The sequence below is a fragment of the Oryzias latipes genome, chromosome 13 (genome assembly GCF_053564925.1).
Source record: "Oryzias latipes strain Hd-rR chromosome 13, Olatipes_Hd-rR_3.1".
Lineage (NCBI taxonomy): Eukaryota > Metazoa > Chordata > Actinopteri > Beloniformes > Adrianichthyidae > Oryzias > Oryzias latipes.
Genome location: NC_136249.1, coordinates 16,982,824 through 17,001,075, shown reverse-complemented (window position 1 = coordinate 17,001,075; position 18,252 = coordinate 16,982,824). Strand labels below are relative to the sequence as shown.

Genomic DNA, 18,252 nt, shown 5'->3' with positions numbered 1-18,252 from the left:
ACATACAGTGTATAAAAAAAAAAAAAGGGGGGTCGCGAGGGCGAGTAGTGCCTACAGGCCATACATTGCTCTTATCTTTATTTATGTTTGGAATTATGTCAGACAACTGGGTTATAATTCTTCATTATTACAGAGTTGAAACCCTCAATCAAGAGTCTGAAATCTGATCTGAAATCAGATCAAAAGTCTGAAATGTGATCTGTGATCAGGAGGAGGGTGGACTCTGTGGGATCTGTGCTGCAGAAGAGGATGAGGGCCTTAACTCAAAGCATCCTGGACAACCCAGACATCCCTTGCACAACACGATGTCTGGTCAGAGGAGCACATGGAGCAATAGGCTCCTTTCACTGCGCTGCAGGACAGAACGCTTTAAGAACTCATTTGTCCCTTCAGCTATTAGACTGTTTAATGAACCTGCCTGATATGAACTGATATTTTATTTTGTGAACTGTCATTTTACTGTTTTTATTGTGTGTGGTTGCATGTTTTGCTACCGGACACCTATCTATCTGTCTATCTGTCCATCCGTCCATCCTTCACTCCAAACAATAATAAAGTAAATTAGTCGGCTCATGTCGCAGCTTTTTTGTTTGATTTTATTTGACAAAGCGTCTCTTCCGGTTAGTAACGAGCACAGATTCTTCCGACCTTGGCGCTGTACTCATTAGATGTATTGATTGATTGACTGACGAGGCTGCCTGGATGAAGCTTGATCATGGCGCTGGTCACCTCACTGAAGAACAAATTCTCTGTTCCCACGTTCTTTACGCCTGCAATATGCAGGAACAATTAGCCGTGGCAGTTCTCCAAATACCAGATCAGCATGTGCTGTCACAAAGGCAATCACTTAAACAAACAAGCAAGCTTCAACATGCAGACACACAAATACAGATTCACACACAGTCGTATTAGTAATTATACATTTACTGTTGCATGTTATGCAACTGAGCCATACTCTCTGCAGTGTGTGTGTTTGGGATCCCCTGCAGTGCTCACATTCTTCACACCTTAACATGATTTTTGTTTCTTGTACTCCATTCGTTTCGCTCCAATTTTCTACTACAAATGTTCCTCCCTCTCTGCCCCTCCATTTTCCTATTTGACCTCTTCATCTCACACCTGTCTCATATCTCCCAGAGTCGATGATCCTGCTGGGCTCCATTGAGCATGCTCAGCTCCAGTCGCTGCTTTCCCAGCAGCTCGGTCGCTCCAGACGCCTGGAATACATCAGGGAACAAGCTGCTGCTGAGAAAAAGCGCCTGTCTATGGTGTCGAACACGGGCAGTGAGGAGGACTGCCACCGGGTCAGTCAGGAGGTCCGCTTCCAGGTGAGAGCCCATGCTCTGGAGGAAACACCTGACCCAATTTAGTTCTGATACCTGTGCAGGTAAACACAGACAAATAGTGGTCAGAGCAGCATGAAAGATTAGGGGGGAGAATATTTACACTTTGAGAGTGAAGAATCGAACCGTTAACTCTTTTCTACTGCCAAACTCTCTTCTGGGATGTTTTCCTTCTGCAGAAGATGCTCGTGAGGATCATTCAGAAGAGGCAGAATCTGTTGTGAAAGCATCTATAATGACAGACGTTCTGGTTTCCGTGTGCCTAAGGCAGCCAGGTTTCATGTAGATGTCAAAGAGAATTCCAGCTCAAGCTATTGATCCATCCTTCTTTCTTAAATTCTCTGTCATCCGTTTGGCGTGACGGGCGGAGCAAAATGCCCCGAGGCGCAGAAAAGGAAGGAAGAAGAGTGTTTGTGTCTGAAACTCATTTGATCTGAAATCTCCTCTGTTTTTTCTCTGACTTCACACCTTCAGTTGCTTCTTGCAATATTTAAAGGTTTGTGAGGTGACACAGTTTGTGCCCGTGTAATGATGAGAGTGGAAACCTCCCTCTAGATGGAGATCAATTGCATTAGAATGGAAAATTTATGATGGTCAACTCAAATCTTCAACTCTATTATGTCGTAAAAAAATGCATGTCCCTGTGTTTCAGAAACTTTTCCAGACGTTTTTTTGTTTTTTGCAGATTTCTACAGAGGAGTCTTCCTTCAGTCCGACTCGTCCATCACCTCTGAAGCCCCTGAAGCCCGCTCTGAAGAGATCCAGCGTGGCTGAGAGACCCACCGAACTCCCCACTAGTAAGACACACACATTCACAGACAACAGCACACTGAGGATGAGCCCTTCCAAATACATCTTAATCCTTGTGCTATGACCCCACCCTTACATTGACGTGTTCTCCCTACCATGACAAAGGTGGATAAAGGTGAAGAGGATTTCATGTATCCATGGACACCAGTGAGGTTCACAAATCATTGAAGAAAAAAGGTTCAGCGCACTGTCTAGTGGGTCTTGATGACCCAACTCCCAATGTAAAAGTGCCTAGGATAGCGCAAGGGAGTTTACTATTCAAATCTGCTGAGAATTATTGTTGTGATTATTCCACATGTGAATTGGAATTTTGCACTAATATCTCTTTGATGAAAATACGTGTGACATACATGTGGTATGCTAAACTAAGCTTTATGGTCAAATACGTCACATTTTAGCCACATCATTGTCTTTCTTTTTTATGTTTGCTTTAAATGTTGTTCCTTTTGAAACCAATCTTAACAGCTTTATCAGGTCAATGCTGCTCTATTCCTAATTGGTTTTGTGAGACAAAAATGAACTGATGTCTAAATATGCAGTATTTGTTAGCATATTCATCAGTACATTGGGACAATAACTGATCTAATTTAGTAGTGTGAGAGAAATAAAAATGTAATCATGTTTACACACGACTAAAATTGCAAAAATGGCAAAACACATAGTAACCCTTGTGCTATCCTGGGCACTTTAACATTGGGAGTTGGGTCATCTAGGACCCCCTAGACAGTGCACTCAACCTTTTTTTCTTCAATGATTTGTGATCTTCACTAGTGTCCATGGATTAAATGAAATCCTCTTCACCTTTATCCACCTTTGTCATGGTAGGGAGAACACGTCAATGTAAGGGTGGGGTCACAGGATAGCACAAGGGTTAAAGTACGACTTGAGCTGCAGAGTCAGGAGGGAATTTGACACATATTTGTGTCTCCTTCAGGCCCACATGAAAACTCTGGTATCGCGGTGAAGAACCTTTTCTGTGGCGTTCCAGACCCAGAAGCCCTGGAGGTAAGAGCGCCACGTCCTGAATGCATCCAGCGCTGGCACACGCACTGTGACTCACACTCACACGTACTGAGCGCCCACACAACCCTATGCTATCTCTCACATGCAGTCCTTCACGCTCTGCAGTACAGAGCCTCCCACTCAGGCAGGCACACATGCTCCAGCTGCCTCACTGTCCGACCTCCTCCATTTGGTCTCAGCTTTTCATGGTGGAGTACTTCAAACTGACCCCCCCCCCCCCCCCCCCATGCACTCATCCACCAATAGTTTGATTCAATGACACACAGCTTTGTCTTTTTAAGGTGGAGCTTTAAGGTGTTTTTGCTGTGAATCTTGTGTTCTGCGGCACAGTGGAGGTTGGGTTTGTTAACATTGTGTGCTTGTCTGGTCACCTGTGAAGAAAAACAACAATGAGGAGAGCCCCTCGTCTCCTGAGCACAGGAGGCCGTCCAAACGAGTCCGGATTTCCATCGTGGTAAGAGATCCAGGCGAGCCGAACGCCTGGAAATGGCTCTGCTGCAGGTTTATCCACCAATCAGTCGGCTGTCAGGTTACAGTCATTTCAAAGCTAATCCCAAACGCCGATGGACTGAGATTAGGCTCAGCCGAAGCCTGTCTGGGCCATCGTGCAGAGAAGAACAAATTCTGTGTTCTTTTCATTCCATGACCGCTGACATCTCACCGTTTCTGGTTCCTCACATCATGAGGAGTAACCTGTGTCTACGAGTCTGATTATACAGAACACCTGACTACCAAAGAGCCACTGGAGGCAGAAGCCTGTGCTGAAAAAGGCTCATGCTATGAAGGTTAAGAAAGTCACTGCCAGAAGACAGGCTCTGCAGTTCCTTGATTTAGAACTTCTTTAAAACTCAATTTTCTTTTGAGTTTTTCTATGTTGAAAGATGTTTTTCTGCAAATTCTGCAAAAAACAAACCAAAAAAAACATTTGGATTATTGTACCACTAATTTGCCATATTTAAAAGACATTCCAGGCTTGAATGAGTTTCATAGTCAAATAGCTGCCTGTGTATGTTAGAGAATTATTAATAAACCACCAATTAGTACAAATTTATTTTTTATATCAGTTAATGTTTGCATTTTTTTTAAAAACTTCTAGAATATGTGAAACCCAGAAGAGTTGGAATTAAATTTACGCTGTAGAACTTAAAATCATGCAGAGCTTTTCTTCTGGCTTTCACACATGTGGAAAAAGTTTTGAAGAGCTTTGTAGATACCCACTCTAGCTTCTTAGGTTCCAAATACATTTCAAAAAATAAAACTTTTATGTAAGCAGAAAAATAAAATTGCAAAAAAGAATTATTATTTAGGCTTTTTTGTTGTAATACAGGCTAACAGTGGTTTTACGGTGGTCAAGTGTTTTGCTGGATCATTGTAGAATCAAGCATGCCGTTCCGTTCATCACCAGCTGAGTCACCTGAGGCGTCCAATTAGTGTCTGCCTCCCAGAGCAGGCCCCGCCCTGTTCCTGGAGTGACCCAGCGATCCCATTTCATCTGTCTTAAACTGATTTAAACATGGGAAGACACTCTGAGTGGGAAATGTTCGTTTGGGGATTTCTGTCGGGTTTTGTGGCTGTTGAACTGCATCATTTAGGAGACAGATGCATGATGCATGAGAAGGACTGCCCAAACCGAAACCTGGATGTTTCTACCTGTCCTTTTACATACCAATGCATGATTTTGTTTAAAAAAATAATAATTCAGAAGTGAAATCACTGTGCCAAATCTGCCATCCTTGTATGGAAACATAAAACCAACTATTTCTACTAATCAAAAACCTTTGAGTATCACGTAAACGTGGATTTGCTCAGAATACATTCATCCAATTGGAAACATCAATGATTGAATACAATTTTTTACTCTTTACATTAAATGTCATTTACTTAGCAGGAGCCAGGCCTAAAGAGTTTCCCTTTGGTGAGCATCTTTATTTCTCCAAAAGTTTGGATCAGTGTTTAGAGGCAAACACACAACAGTTGTTTATTTTTAGTGTATCCTGACACATGTTTTGTCATATTTTAAATTGTTTTGACATTTGGTGATTTATTAGCTAAGCTCAGTTAGTTTGGGGATATTTTCTGGATAAGTGATGGCCTGGTCCCAGCAGGATATGCCCCCCTGGACCTCATCAGGGAGGCATCCAGGAGGCCACCTCAGCAGGCCTCTGTAAACTGTTAGTCAAAATTTAAAGTCCCACTCTGATCCTCTTTTGATTTATTTTCAAAGTTTTCTCAGGGGACTTTTAATTATAGTAATGTAGTTTTTAGCCAACATTCAAAAATGTGTGTCATTTTCTAGGACATAGTTTCTGCAGAGCAGCAGTAGTTCATTCAGAAAAATTAATCTTCCCATTACTGTTGCCGAGAGCTCAGAGCAGGGGCTTGTAGCCCGTGCGGCATATTTTCTACTTTTTCAAACTTGATTTTTTGTGTAATCCTCCTGATTCACAACAATCTGAATAAAGAAAAGGTCAGAAATGCAATGTCAAGCTTAATATCCTTTATATATTGTCCATCATCAGAAACGACTTTGAGAGCATGTTAAAATCCAAAAATATTATTTTCACCGGGTCTTTAAACAGCTTTTACACTAAATGGACTTTTTGGAAAAGCTTGTAAAAACCAGCAGAGTTGAACCAAAGACAGTCATTACCCCTATTTAGGCGATTCACTTCACAACAGATATTTTTTTAAAGAGTCAGCAGGAAATTTTTGAATTAGTTGTATCATGACTGAAGGTTCAGGTCTCTAGCATTTGTCTTCTTTTATACTTTAAATCACATTTGTGTATTCTTCATATCGGATGGTATTTGACGGTAGCAGATCCATCAGTACGAGTTGGTATCGTCTCTACAATTAATCCTGGAGTTTTAGCTGTTGCTTAATGAAAGAACAAACCTGTGGAAAAAGGACTTTCACTGATTCTTTGACTTTTAAGCAGAAATACATTTTTGAAATACATTCAAAGACTTTAAAAATGTATTCTTTTGTCATCTGCATCACTTGATTTTATTAGAAGATCTCAGGCAATCCTTCCTTCAGATTTTCATTTATTGTTCTGATAATATAACTACATCAAAGCTGTAATGTGGACTGGAGGCAATGAAAGTCCTCCATTACTCTAGCCTTTTCAGTCCATTCCTTCAGTTGTTTGGCCGTCATGTCATTTTTCTTGTGTTTCCTCAGGGTTTGTGTGGAAACACGCAGCTCCAAGGTGATGAATTACATGGTTTTAGTGTCAAATTTATGGAAAAGAAAACAAAAAATCCAAAAGCAGACAATATTGCATTCTTTAATCGTGAACTGTGTCCCGCAAAACTAATATCCAGCTGTGCTTGGAAATTATATCTTTAAGCAATAAATTACCACAAAAAATGTCCAAAAATCCAACAGCGAGGGTTTTTAATAAACTGTGGGGCAGAGAAAATGGAATTTAGTTTAAGTTGAGAGGAAAACACAAAGTTTGTGATCTGATTAGGGGGTGAGGAAAGCCTAGAGAAGGGGTCGGGAACCTTTTTGCCCAAGAGAGCCATAAACGGCACATATTTTTAAATGTAATTTCGAAAGAGCCATACAATAATGTAGTCTCCCTTTCCCACACTGAGGCACTGAGACTTAACCTCTTTTAAGGTTCTTTATTCTGGTGACTGCAGACAGCAACAAACGCCGTACAATTAATTCAGCAACTCCTTATTCTCTTCAGCGAGATGAGAGCGCTTCTCCCAACTTTATATTCCCCTGCTCCCGCTCCAGCCCTCCCATTTCCCTTATTTGGCCCAAAGCTGAACCCCATTGGTCCAGATTACCTAACAACAGGCTGAGCGACAGAACTGAGGGCCAATCAGATCTCTGCTTGATGCGTTCAATGAACTCCACAACTTTTAACGCGGCCCAACAGCCACCCAGTCCAAGTCAGTAAGCAACGATATGTTTAAAACTAAATAAACAAGTGAATGTGTGCATTTGATGTAATTTCAACATTTTTAAAGTACAATAAGTCTGTGGATTCTTTTTTAATAATATTGTTATGCTGTTGCTGATAAATGAGGCGTTGAGACTTTAAACCTGATCGTAGGTTGGTCTGAATGTTCTGTAGATGTGAGAAAGACGGCTCACATGCAGACGCGGAGCCAAACACACACACCCACGCTGCAGTGAGTGACGGGTAGCGGGTTTTACGTTATTACAATCCCTGCGCGATTCACCTGCTACCTGTGCCCACAACTCCACCCCCACCCCCACCTCACCCTCTGCTTTCTTCCTCTAACATCCCGTCCCCGCAACTGCGCGCTCTTTCTCAGAGACGGGAGCACGCAGTTTTAGGCACGGCAATTCACAGGTTTCCGGGTGGTACAAACTCTGTGAAATAATAGATAATAGTAAACTGATAGTTTTTTCTCCAAGCACCGCTACTACTGTGCGCCTCTGGCATCGCATCGCGCCCGAGAAGGACTGGTCTAATGAAAAAAAGAAAAAAAAAAGTATAATTAAAGATTTGTCTGCGAGCCCCATGTGACCATCAAAAGAGCCATATATGGCTCGCGAGCCATAGGTTCCCGACCCCTGGCCTAGAGGCTTCGCAGTGACAATCACTGTGCATCAATAGACCACAAAAGCATTTACATGGAGCAGCAACTTCACCTTCGAGTCAATGACAAAAGGCAGTTGTTTGTTGTAATGAAAGCGATTCATCAAACAAAATGCGTTTGTGTCACTCATCACTGTGGGAGGGCCGGATGTCTGGATGATCTAACAAAGGTCTCTGCTGCAGCACAGAGTCTGTCTGAGAAGGTGAACATGAATGAACCAGCCTATTGCAGAAACAGAAGGTCACCGGTCCTGAGGAGGTTTATGTCCAACAAATCCACATGTGATGTTAAACCAGCAGACACTACAAGCTGGATTTCAACTCAGTTTTTAAGAGTTTTTCAGATGTTGCTTTATTTTTGTGATTCACGAGACAAATGTGTGGCTTTTTGAACTGGATCAGACAGTTGTTGTTGTTTTTTTTATCTGATGCATCAAGTGTTCAAAGAAAGTTTTCTGGCTTGTAGGGCCTCCTTAAGGAACGCCGTGAAAAAAGAATGTACCACTGTTATGTGTGTGGTAAATGTATCATAAAATATACATGTTGCGATAAACTTCACTGAGCGGTCTATGACCTTTATGGTTCGTGTGGATAACCTGGGTGCCCCGTACAGGTTTGACCATTATCCACCCATAAGGGCAGTTGCGACTAAGGCATAGTACAGTATCAGATAAAATTCAATTAATTCGATTTCAACGTGTCAAAAACATTGTTTTAATTTGAAAAAAACAACAACATTTGACTGCATTATCACAGTTTTTTGGTGATCTATTATTTTTGAAGCAAAACCCAAGTTTTGCTTCAAAAAAATTGGAGGTCCGCCCTTCAACTCTCCTGGGCTCACCCTGTTTATTGACGGAGAGTGCTTGGTGTTGTCATAGCAGCAGGTTGGACAGACTTTTATCAGCCTCAAAGGTTTCCACTAAGTAGAAGGACTTAATACAATCAGTATCTAACAGCAGGAGCAGCTTTGAGGTGATGCAGAGGAAGTTGGTGTTCGAGAGAGAGCCCCATAAAAGCAGAGGACCCTGCCCCAACACCGTCATGACGTGGCAGTGATTTAAGGTGGTAATACAGCTTCAATTGTGTGGTGAGACCGATAGAACCTGTCCAATAAATTTGTGGATGTGTTAAAGAGGCCAAAAGGCATGTTAGTTATTACTGCCCTGCAATGAGCTAATAGGCAATAAAGAGTGTTGCAGACATATAATCATGTCCATGTGCAGTAATCTAAGCCTGTGGGTTTTTCCTCTTGTCATCAGGAGTTACGAAAGTTTAAAAGCTTACGAGGCTGAAAGCTTTGCTGCTCCTTGCATGACCTTAAACCTAGAAAAACATGGACCTCAGATCACTATATTAACCAATAAATTCAGCTGACTTTGTTTCTATTCATATCTGAGGTCATTTAACAAGAATAAATGGAAGAAATGTGTATCTTCCTTATTTCATTTCTCTCTATTTTATTGTTTTAATTAGTTTTTTGTCTTTTTGAAGATGTTTCGGGGACCTGTTTGTGTCTCTAACATCAGACCACACCAGCCAATTCCTTCCTTTGTCTAATACAGACTGAAATATTGATGCAGAGTAAATGACACCAGTAATCTGTTGCACAGAATAGATGCTGCCCTGCCACTCCTCGCCATTTTTTCTCATTATTTTTCCAGCGGCCTTGGCTCTACCTCCTTTTATTATTGATGACTTGAGTGTTTTGCACTGTTTTGCTTAGGAGGGTTTTCTTTCATTTGTCATTATGCATTTATGTGTTGGTCAGAAGTTGCGTCCTCGTTTGTTTTTGTCACGTTAAGGCTGTTGCGTGTGCGTTTGTGTGTCTCACAACTACAGACCTGAAGGTGTGCTAATGACTGTATTTCTTGGTTAAAAAAATTACTTTGCTAAAAAATTAAAGCTTCTACAGTTGAGTAGTTTTTAATCCTAAACTTGTTTTTAATATAATAAAGTCTGAACTTGAAAGTGTTGTCGTTTGATTTGACGATCCACAAAGAACTTCAGCGTAAACCTATGTAAAGGTATTTACTGGTGCCTTGTCTACTGTTTTCAGACTTCCTCTTCCTTGTTTTATTTTGGTTTTGAAGATAGAAATGAGCACCTTTTGTGAGATAAATGGGAACAAAAACAACCTTATCATCCATTGAGACAACATCTACAGGTTGAGCGATGTGAGTTGACGTGAACAGACTGCTCAAGTTCCCAGAACATCTTTCATGCATTGTTCAGGCCGGACAGCACGTCTTTCTTAGAATGAAGTCTGCTTTGAGCTAATGGTCATTAGGAGGAACTCTGAGAAGAGGCAGTGAACACGTAAGTCTGGGAGCAGATCAGAAAACATCCAATTAATAGTGTTTGATGAAGTCTTTGCAGTTTACAACATTTCAGATTTCCTAGAAGATCATAGATTCTTTAGAGACCTTTGCTGGTCAAAATTGTATTCTGTCTGACTGATGGGAATTTAAAAACAAAAACTCAGTAAGCCTATAATTTATTAAGATAGCATAACCCATTGATGGGATCAAAGGCAGAAAACAACCAGAATGCAGAATGTTGCGTCTTTCTGAATCATTCAGAAAAAGAAAATACAGGAATGATCCTTGAGGAGGAGGGGATGCTCCTAATCGGTCTGAGGATTTTTAAATCACACCACCTTTCTCAGACTCTTCAGATGGCAGAAAAATGTTTTACGAGTTGGTTTGAGGACAGAGATTGAAAAAATGTTATAAACTGTTGTGTTCTTCTGTAGTACTTTGTGTACGGATTAATCCACAGACAAAAATATGATATAATCTGGCTTGTTTATAAATCAACCAGAGCATAGTCAACGGCATCCACCATATTGACACTCCGCACACCTACTGTACATACTGTAGATGCATCACGTGACCACATCACCTGAACCAAGCAATGACAGGTAAACAAAATGTAATATTCTATCTAAATGTTGTAAACTGTAAAGAGGAAAGTTTTTTATTTCTTGACCACTATACAAGCCAAAACTACCAAATCCACCAAAATATCCCAAAGTCAAACATGCAGCTTTCCATACGGTACATTTTGGAATTGATCAGAGCATTGATCACATCAATGATCCTTAGGTCAAATGCATCAGGACCTTGATCACACTTTAATGAAATGTGAGAGGATTCAGACAAAAAACATACGAGCAATCAAAACAAGATATGAATTTATGGCTTCTCTGTTTAGAGGAGGTTTAGAATCTTTACCATTTGTTTTTCAGAGACTCGTTTTTTCTAATGTGAAGTCTTCATCTTAATGTCTGAAACCTATTTTTTATTTTCCATGATTAAATGAAAAAAGGTTCTGCCCCAGTTTTCTGAATAATTGTGCATCAGCCTGAACATAAAGTCTGGAAGCTGAACTCACACAGCAGCTGCACTGGATCAGCAGATAGCAGCTTATTAAACTACCTCTGACCCCCTGTAGCAGTACACAAATGACCAACCAGAGTCATTACAGCGACACATCAGTGTGTGCTTATACACACATACGCACATGCAGCCGGGACTCCGCCTGCCTCACTGAGAGGAACGTTTTATAATCTTGCTGATTTCTCCCACTTTGCTCCTTCATAAGTTTCTGATTTGAGGAGAACCAGAGATGGATCCAATTGTTCTGCATTGATGTTACAGGGTGGTGATGGAAAAAGAGACCATGAAATTGTTGTAGAAAAGTGGCCAGTAGCTGTAAAGGAGAAGAAAAACTTAAATATCAAAAATACATTGAATGCATTGACTTGGGCAAAGATTAAAAGAAAAATTCATGTTTGGTTTTTATCTACCTGAACTCACCTTCCTGTTCCTCACTTCTGTTTGTCAGACAGATTGGTTGGATTTCCCTCTTCCCTGGTGTGCCTGCACTATGAAGGACTGTGTACATTGTAGTGAACACAAAACTGACTCGAAAATCCCAGACATTTTTTTTTTTTTTTTTTTTTTTGCAGAAACAGCATTCTCAGTTGGCTGGGGGATTTTTTCTAATGATTATCCTTCATGACTGAACGGGAACTTTCTTTGGGTTTAGGATCAAGCTACTGGAGTTTTTAAAAAGCTGTGGAAATAAATCTAGGATTTATCCCATTTCTAAAATCTGTTCTTTTTGTAGCTGTTAGATAATAATTAATACAGTTTTTCAGTCACTGTTGGTGTCGACTGTCTTTGCTGTTTGAGTGAAAATACTGTAGATGACAGTAGAAGAGGGAGAATAAGGGAAGGATGTCAACTGAACACACACCATCATCCAACACACTCACAGACTCCATCATATAAACACAAATAGGGTAACTCCATCTCCCAGACCCACTTCATCAAACACACTCACTCCATCATGCACACTATCACACAAAGCACTCTACATCACAAAAAACAAACACTTTTTATCACACAGACACACACTGTACATCTCACAAACACACTTCATCTCGTACATACACTCCATTACACACACACAGTCACTCCACAACACAAAACACACACTCCAGCACACACGCTCCATCGCAAAAACATACTCTTTCCATCTCACAAATACACACAATCACTTACACATAAACACACAGGACAGCTAATATTTTTGAAAGCATCTCTTGTGCATTTACAGTTTCATCTCTGTGTTTGGCAAAAATAACACATTTTTTTCCTCTTTTTCCTCTTCGCTGTATGTTTTACCATTGTTTTCATTCATTAAAAGCAGTTATAGCAGGTAAATATCGCCACTGCATCACTGAAATGTTCACTTGAGTGTTAGTATGGAGCATTTATCAGTCAAACAGTGATGGAAAGTCTGGTTTGTGTCCATCGTTCAACTCTCTTTAGTTTATTAAACTGCCGGCACGTCTGGCCTCTGCCTGCATAATGATCCTGTAGGGCCCCTCTCTGCCCCCCACAGCAACAGTTGCTAGGGTTACCTGTGACCATTGGGCCGCTCCCGTTCGAGAACCACTCTACGAAGGGAACATGCTATCTAGTGTATCTGCTATGTGTTTACTCAGAACCATTGACCGTTCGAGAGCCGCTCCACGAAGGGAACATGCTATCTAGTGGATCTGCTATGTGTTTACCCGGCATCATTGACCGTTAGGCCGCTCCCGTTCGAGAAACCACTCTTCGAAGGCAACATGCTATCTAGTGGATCTGCTATGTGTTTACCCAGCACCATTGACCGTTGGGCCGCTCCCGTTCACCAGGGGAACATACAATCTAAAGAGAGAAGGAAGAATTAAGGGGAGCCAACAATATTACACAACCTGATTCAATTTTAACACCAATGCAGTTAATACTCATTCGCGGCTTCCACCTGACTTAACATATTCATCATTCAAACCAGACTTATTTTTCTTTGAGCCGCTAATATTTCATCAGAATTTAATCTAACATAACTCTGAAAAGCGGAGGAGGACCACCTTCCCATTGCTTTTAGCTGAGATGATGGCACATGAAGAGCAGCAGTTGTAGCGGCACCTATTCTCAGGGAGTGCAGGGTGTAAAGGTCTGACGGAAGACCGCAGTAGTAGACGTCTTTGAAGCACCAGATCAAGGAATGCAGGGGTGACATCATTCGCCGGAAACGGAGAGCAGACAGGGAAGTAGGGGTTCGCAGGCTCAGGATGCAATGTATAGATAAAGACAAAGCATAATTAGTCTTGGCAAAGAATATAGAAATAACCCAGAAACCGCTCAGTTTTAAATTCTTGATATAAATGGAATAACAGTGCTTTTAAAGAACAATTCTAAGAAGTGAAATTTGTCGGCTGCGGGAAGGGTCGGGCATACGGCGCTGGGGGTCGGCCGGCTGGGGGGGGTTACTGCGTGGCGGCGGGGGGGTGGGGAGGGTAACCAGATGATTGTGAGTATGTGTGCGTGAGTGCATGGGTAGGACGGACCTGGGGGCTGGCTCGCTGGGACCCTCTGGGGCTTTCCCTCCCCATCACAGAGAGGGGAGGGCACTGAGAGGGTTGGGGAGGGGGGCTCAGATATTATGGCGGGGGGGGGGGTTTGTAGTGTGTAGGGTTGTAGGGTTTTGGGGGGTGGCTGTGGGTGCGTGGCGATCCCTGGGATGCTTAGGTCACGTGCCTGGGCTGGCTTGCGGAGACGGGGGAGCGGTCGGGTGGTGGACGGCTCATGGGTTCCGGGGGCCCTGGCTTCGTCCCTGGCCCTTGTCTCGGTGTCCGGCGCCGGTGGCCCCCACGGCTGCCACCTGGTACAGCTAAGCGCTCCTGTCTTGTGGCCTGGGGGCCGAACACTTGGTTCGCCCCCTGTAGGGGGGCCCTCTCTGTGCCTGGCCGGTGGGGTGGGCGGTCCCCTCCTCCCGGGCTGCCTGGGTCCGGATGCTCGGGGGGCTCCTGGCCTGGGGGGCTCTCCTGGTCTGGCTGGGTAAGATCTGGTTCCCCTTATGAACACACGGTTCACGTCTGCAGCATGCATGTATCTCCACCCCCACGTGCACACTGCCACACTGCTCCTTGTCTGCTTCATCCCTCCTACTTACCCACAGTGTATTGATGGACAGATTTTTTTTTTCGCTCATCTTAGTGTCAGATTTTCACTTTTGATGTAACATTTGTCTTTCCGGCAGATCTGGTATAATTGTTACAGCTTAAAATAATAACTTATTCAAATCAGTGCTTGTATCCCCCACCTTTTCACCTCTTCCTTTTACTCTCTTCCACCCTCCCCTCACATTCTCCCCTCTCCCTCCCCATACACACTAAATGTAACAAATAAATAAAAACTAATACAACAAAAAGGGGTTTATACAAAGCTACACTCTTGTTTCTCGAAGCTATATAACCTCTTTTTGTGATAGTAAAACCTGTCCAACACAAAAAGCCTTCAGCTCTAATCTGTTGGACAGAACAAGTTAAAATAAAAACAATAAAAAATAAAAAAAAATAAGTGAAATTTAGTAGGTAATTAAGTAAAAGTCCCTTTATGGATTCATCGCACCATAAAACCGCCAGAATCACAAATTCCAGCAAAGAAATTGATAGAGAAATATAGAACCTGCACGAAATCTTAACACCAATTTTATGTACACTAATGTAAGAGAAGTAACCTTTAACAATTCCAGAGGGACGCACCTTCAGAAGGTCATCGAGGAGCAGGCGATGGAAGGGTAACCAAAGACCAAGAATATTTGTAGATGAGGAAGGTCAACATCCCACGTAGCAATGGATCGCAGCTCGGCCGGTTATATCAGTGGTCCTCAAAAAGGTGGACAACAAAGCGCAGACTATCGAAGTTTTAATTAGCCAAGGGCGACTGGATACTGCAAAAGAAGAACTTCAGATCCACAAGGGATCGTAGGTTTAAGTATTTTAGCTAGACTGAACCTTAGCATTTAGAGGCGGAGAATAACAAGCCTCTAAAGGAGATGCCTCTAGCCGAGTGTCATCTGCTTAAACAGGGCAGATAGAAGACTAATGGACACAAGATTTAACTCTTGAACTAAGCTTGAGAGAGTGTAAGTGATAATTTCTCCGGTCAGGGTTAAAATTGCTCATGGTGTTATTAAACACTACCTAGTCAACCGATGACACATAAGATTATCATTTCACATAGAAACAGCCTCAATATAATCTCCATGGCTGAATTCTCTCCCATAAATTGTACTATGCACAAAAAAAAAAAAAATCAATCAAATCTCATCTAACCACACGATCCCTTACAAACCATTAGAGCTGTGAATTCAGGCAGCCGGACAAACACAAACCACTCTTCATAAATCTTTCCCCCCAAAACCAGAAAGCACAGCATCAGAAGAACAAGTGGGGGGAGCCTGAAGACACGATAGTCATTACCATAACATAACCACTCCAAGCATAGAGAAGGAAAGATCAAACGCAAAACACGAAAATCCAGAGCTGGAACATGTGGCCCAGGATCGAGCCACCCAGAACAAGAACACAAGATGAACAGATTACCGTAGGACCAAAGCCACTGCAAATTTCAGGTGGCCCAATCATTGACAAATCATATTCAACCAAAGAATGAATAAACAATACACTGCACAAAGCTAGAGATGACATAATGGGGAGCGGCAAGCATCAATGAACCATCCAGATCCAAAGAAGGAAAATAAATTCGGATGGGTGGAGGACCATACAGTATAGACAACGTGGAAACCCAGATTCGAAAATAAAGTTTATCCACAGAGATTCAAAAGACCACGGATACAAAGGAAATTTGGCCACCGAGAAATCATCAATAACTCAAAAAAATGAAGGGGACCCATCGCCTATAAATATCCATTGCAGGGCTTCTGATAATAAAGTTGATATTATTAAGACTGCCATGACTGAAAGGTAAACCGACCAACAACTGAATGCCAAAGACGCCACTGAGAGGCATAGAGGCAGAACAGTGAGAACATCGGCGATAACAGTCATCCCCAGCCTTATATCGCATTCGGAGGAAAATTGTGGAGACAGCATGGGGAGCTGAAGAAAATGTATACTAATCCTGAAGGCGCATGGGGAACCAGGCCACCGATGTCCAGAAGATGAACTGCGAGGCGCTAACAGGTCCAGATCAAGTCACATCAACCTGAACACTTCCTAGGGGCCACCCACAGTGGCGGCTTTGAAAACGATGCCCCGGAAGAATCCATCACATAGCCCCCACAAACCTCCAAACCAAACCAGAGAGAGAACAACAAATTAACTGTCCAGCCGTGAAAACAAGGCCGCGACGAGACTGACACACTCACCAATGCGGCCGACACAAGTCCCTGAGGCCAGGGCAGGACCCACTGGGGTACACAGAGCGGGGAAAAACAGGCGGAGCATAACCAGACGCAGAACGTGCGGGGGCAACGAACGAGGATCGCCGAGTGAATAAAATGAGCCATAGACGCTGCATAAGAGAGACCAACCATAGGGAAAATGTCCACAGAGCAGAGACGGGTCCAAGAGAGATGAATTCACATTCTGACTAACCAGTAGCTACAACAATGAAGATAATAAACAGAAGAACCGCCATAATAATAAAGCGATCATCGAATTAAAGATAAGATTTACACTCAGCTCCCAAAGAACAAAACAGCAACAGAAAAAAAATGCTAAAAGCCACAACAAATTCAGCCAGCATGAGAAACCTGTCCAAACGAGGACCGCCAGGCTTCACAACCACAGAAAAGGCCCCACAACCCCTGAAACAATAACCGGACGACGCAGAACTACGCAGCAGAAAAGGAATCAGAAGTGCATCATAAAGGATCATGAGACAAAACTACAATTCCCAGGGTCCTTAGGGGCGTGACGTCACCGAAGTAAACAGGAAGCAAGAGCGAAGCCTTAGAAAAAGCAACATGGGAAAAGAACTGCATGCCGCTCACCGTAGAAATTCGGCTGACCACGGCAGACGAGAAGACCTGAACTGCTCCTGATCGGGGGCCACGGACATCCCGAACACCGCAGAAGCACACCCCCTGCAGATGCACGCGACCGCGGCGAAACGAACGCGCTGGGCGCCGTCAGCCGCCCGCTGATCGCCGCAAAAGGAGAGCAGAAACGGCGAAACGAAAACCCACATCAGAAAAATGGGGATCATCCATCCGAAGGACGGGGGGAACACAGCAAGACGCCGAAAGAGAAGGAGACCCGCGGGCTCGGAGACCGGCGAAGAATGAGCGCTGAAGGTAAGAGAGAATGAACAATTGTACACCTGACTTTAATAGGAGGCTGAGCAGGTGAGTTAATTAACAGACCCGCCCTAGGGGAGTAACCTATAATTCTGCAGAGTGTCTGCCCGAAATGCGACGAGTCGCTATTTCATCCACTAATCACTCTGCTGTTGCTTTTTGTCCTCAGGACGATGGAGACGTGGAGGACGACATGACTCTCAGGGAGGTGAGAACATGCAGCTGCAAACATGTTAAAGAGCTTTACACCTAATGTTCACAGCAGGCATTCTTTTTATTCACGGAGGTGCCAACCGTTTGAAAATTGATCATGAAGGAGAGATTAATAATTGCAATTTGTGCCCAGCTGGATTTTATATGATACCATCTCTTTCATATATTGGAGTAGAGCTGTGAAAGAAAAAGCCTGGAGCTAGGTTTAGAATATCTGCACCGCTTAGACATTTCACACCTTGCCTTTTCCAATGGTAGTGGAAATGTGCTAGTATTTAGTAGAAAAAGAAAAAAGTAGAAGAAGCCCCTCTCTGGTTGTACAGTGTAGACACCATGGGGCTATACTCGTGTCCAAGAAACTTGCGTTTAGTTCATTCTTGAACGTGCATCACATGCTTGTGACTAAACTGATGGGAGAGCTCTTGCTTTGAGCTGCTTGCTCTGTTGAGGTTCCTGTAAACAGGAAGTCTGTTCTCCAAATGAACAGTTTGCTTTAGAGAAGGTGAAGGGTCAACCATGACTTTGGTTAAAAGTAAAGAAAACTTCTAAAAAGACTAAACCTAAATGTTATTCAAGAGTGGATTCTTTTAAAGCCATAACCCATTTGATAGG

General features: G+C 42.7%; 1 protein-coding gene across 3 annotated transcripts in view; it reads left to right on the top strand.

The window, feature by feature from the left end:
• Positions 1-18,252, top strand: part of LOC101162182 (chloride channel protein 2) — a 97,311-nt gene that overhangs the window by 72,250 nt on the left and 6,809 nt on the right. For 2 of the 3 annotated variants that reach the window (XM_023961538.2, XM_078956541.1), the window contains 5 exons: positions 1,138-1,328; positions 2,029-2,140; positions 3,088-3,158; positions 3,556-3,630; positions 17,597-17,635. In XM_023961538.2, the coding sequence (XP_023817306.1) occupies positions 1,138-1,328; positions 2,029-2,140; positions 3,088-3,158; positions 3,556-3,630; positions 17,597-17,635 (488 nt within the window). The remainder of the gene's footprint in view (positions 1-1,137; positions 1,329-2,028; positions 2,141-3,087; positions 3,159-3,555; positions 3,631-17,596; positions 17,636-18,252) is intronic. The other variant, XM_023961539.2, reaches the window with a different exon arrangement.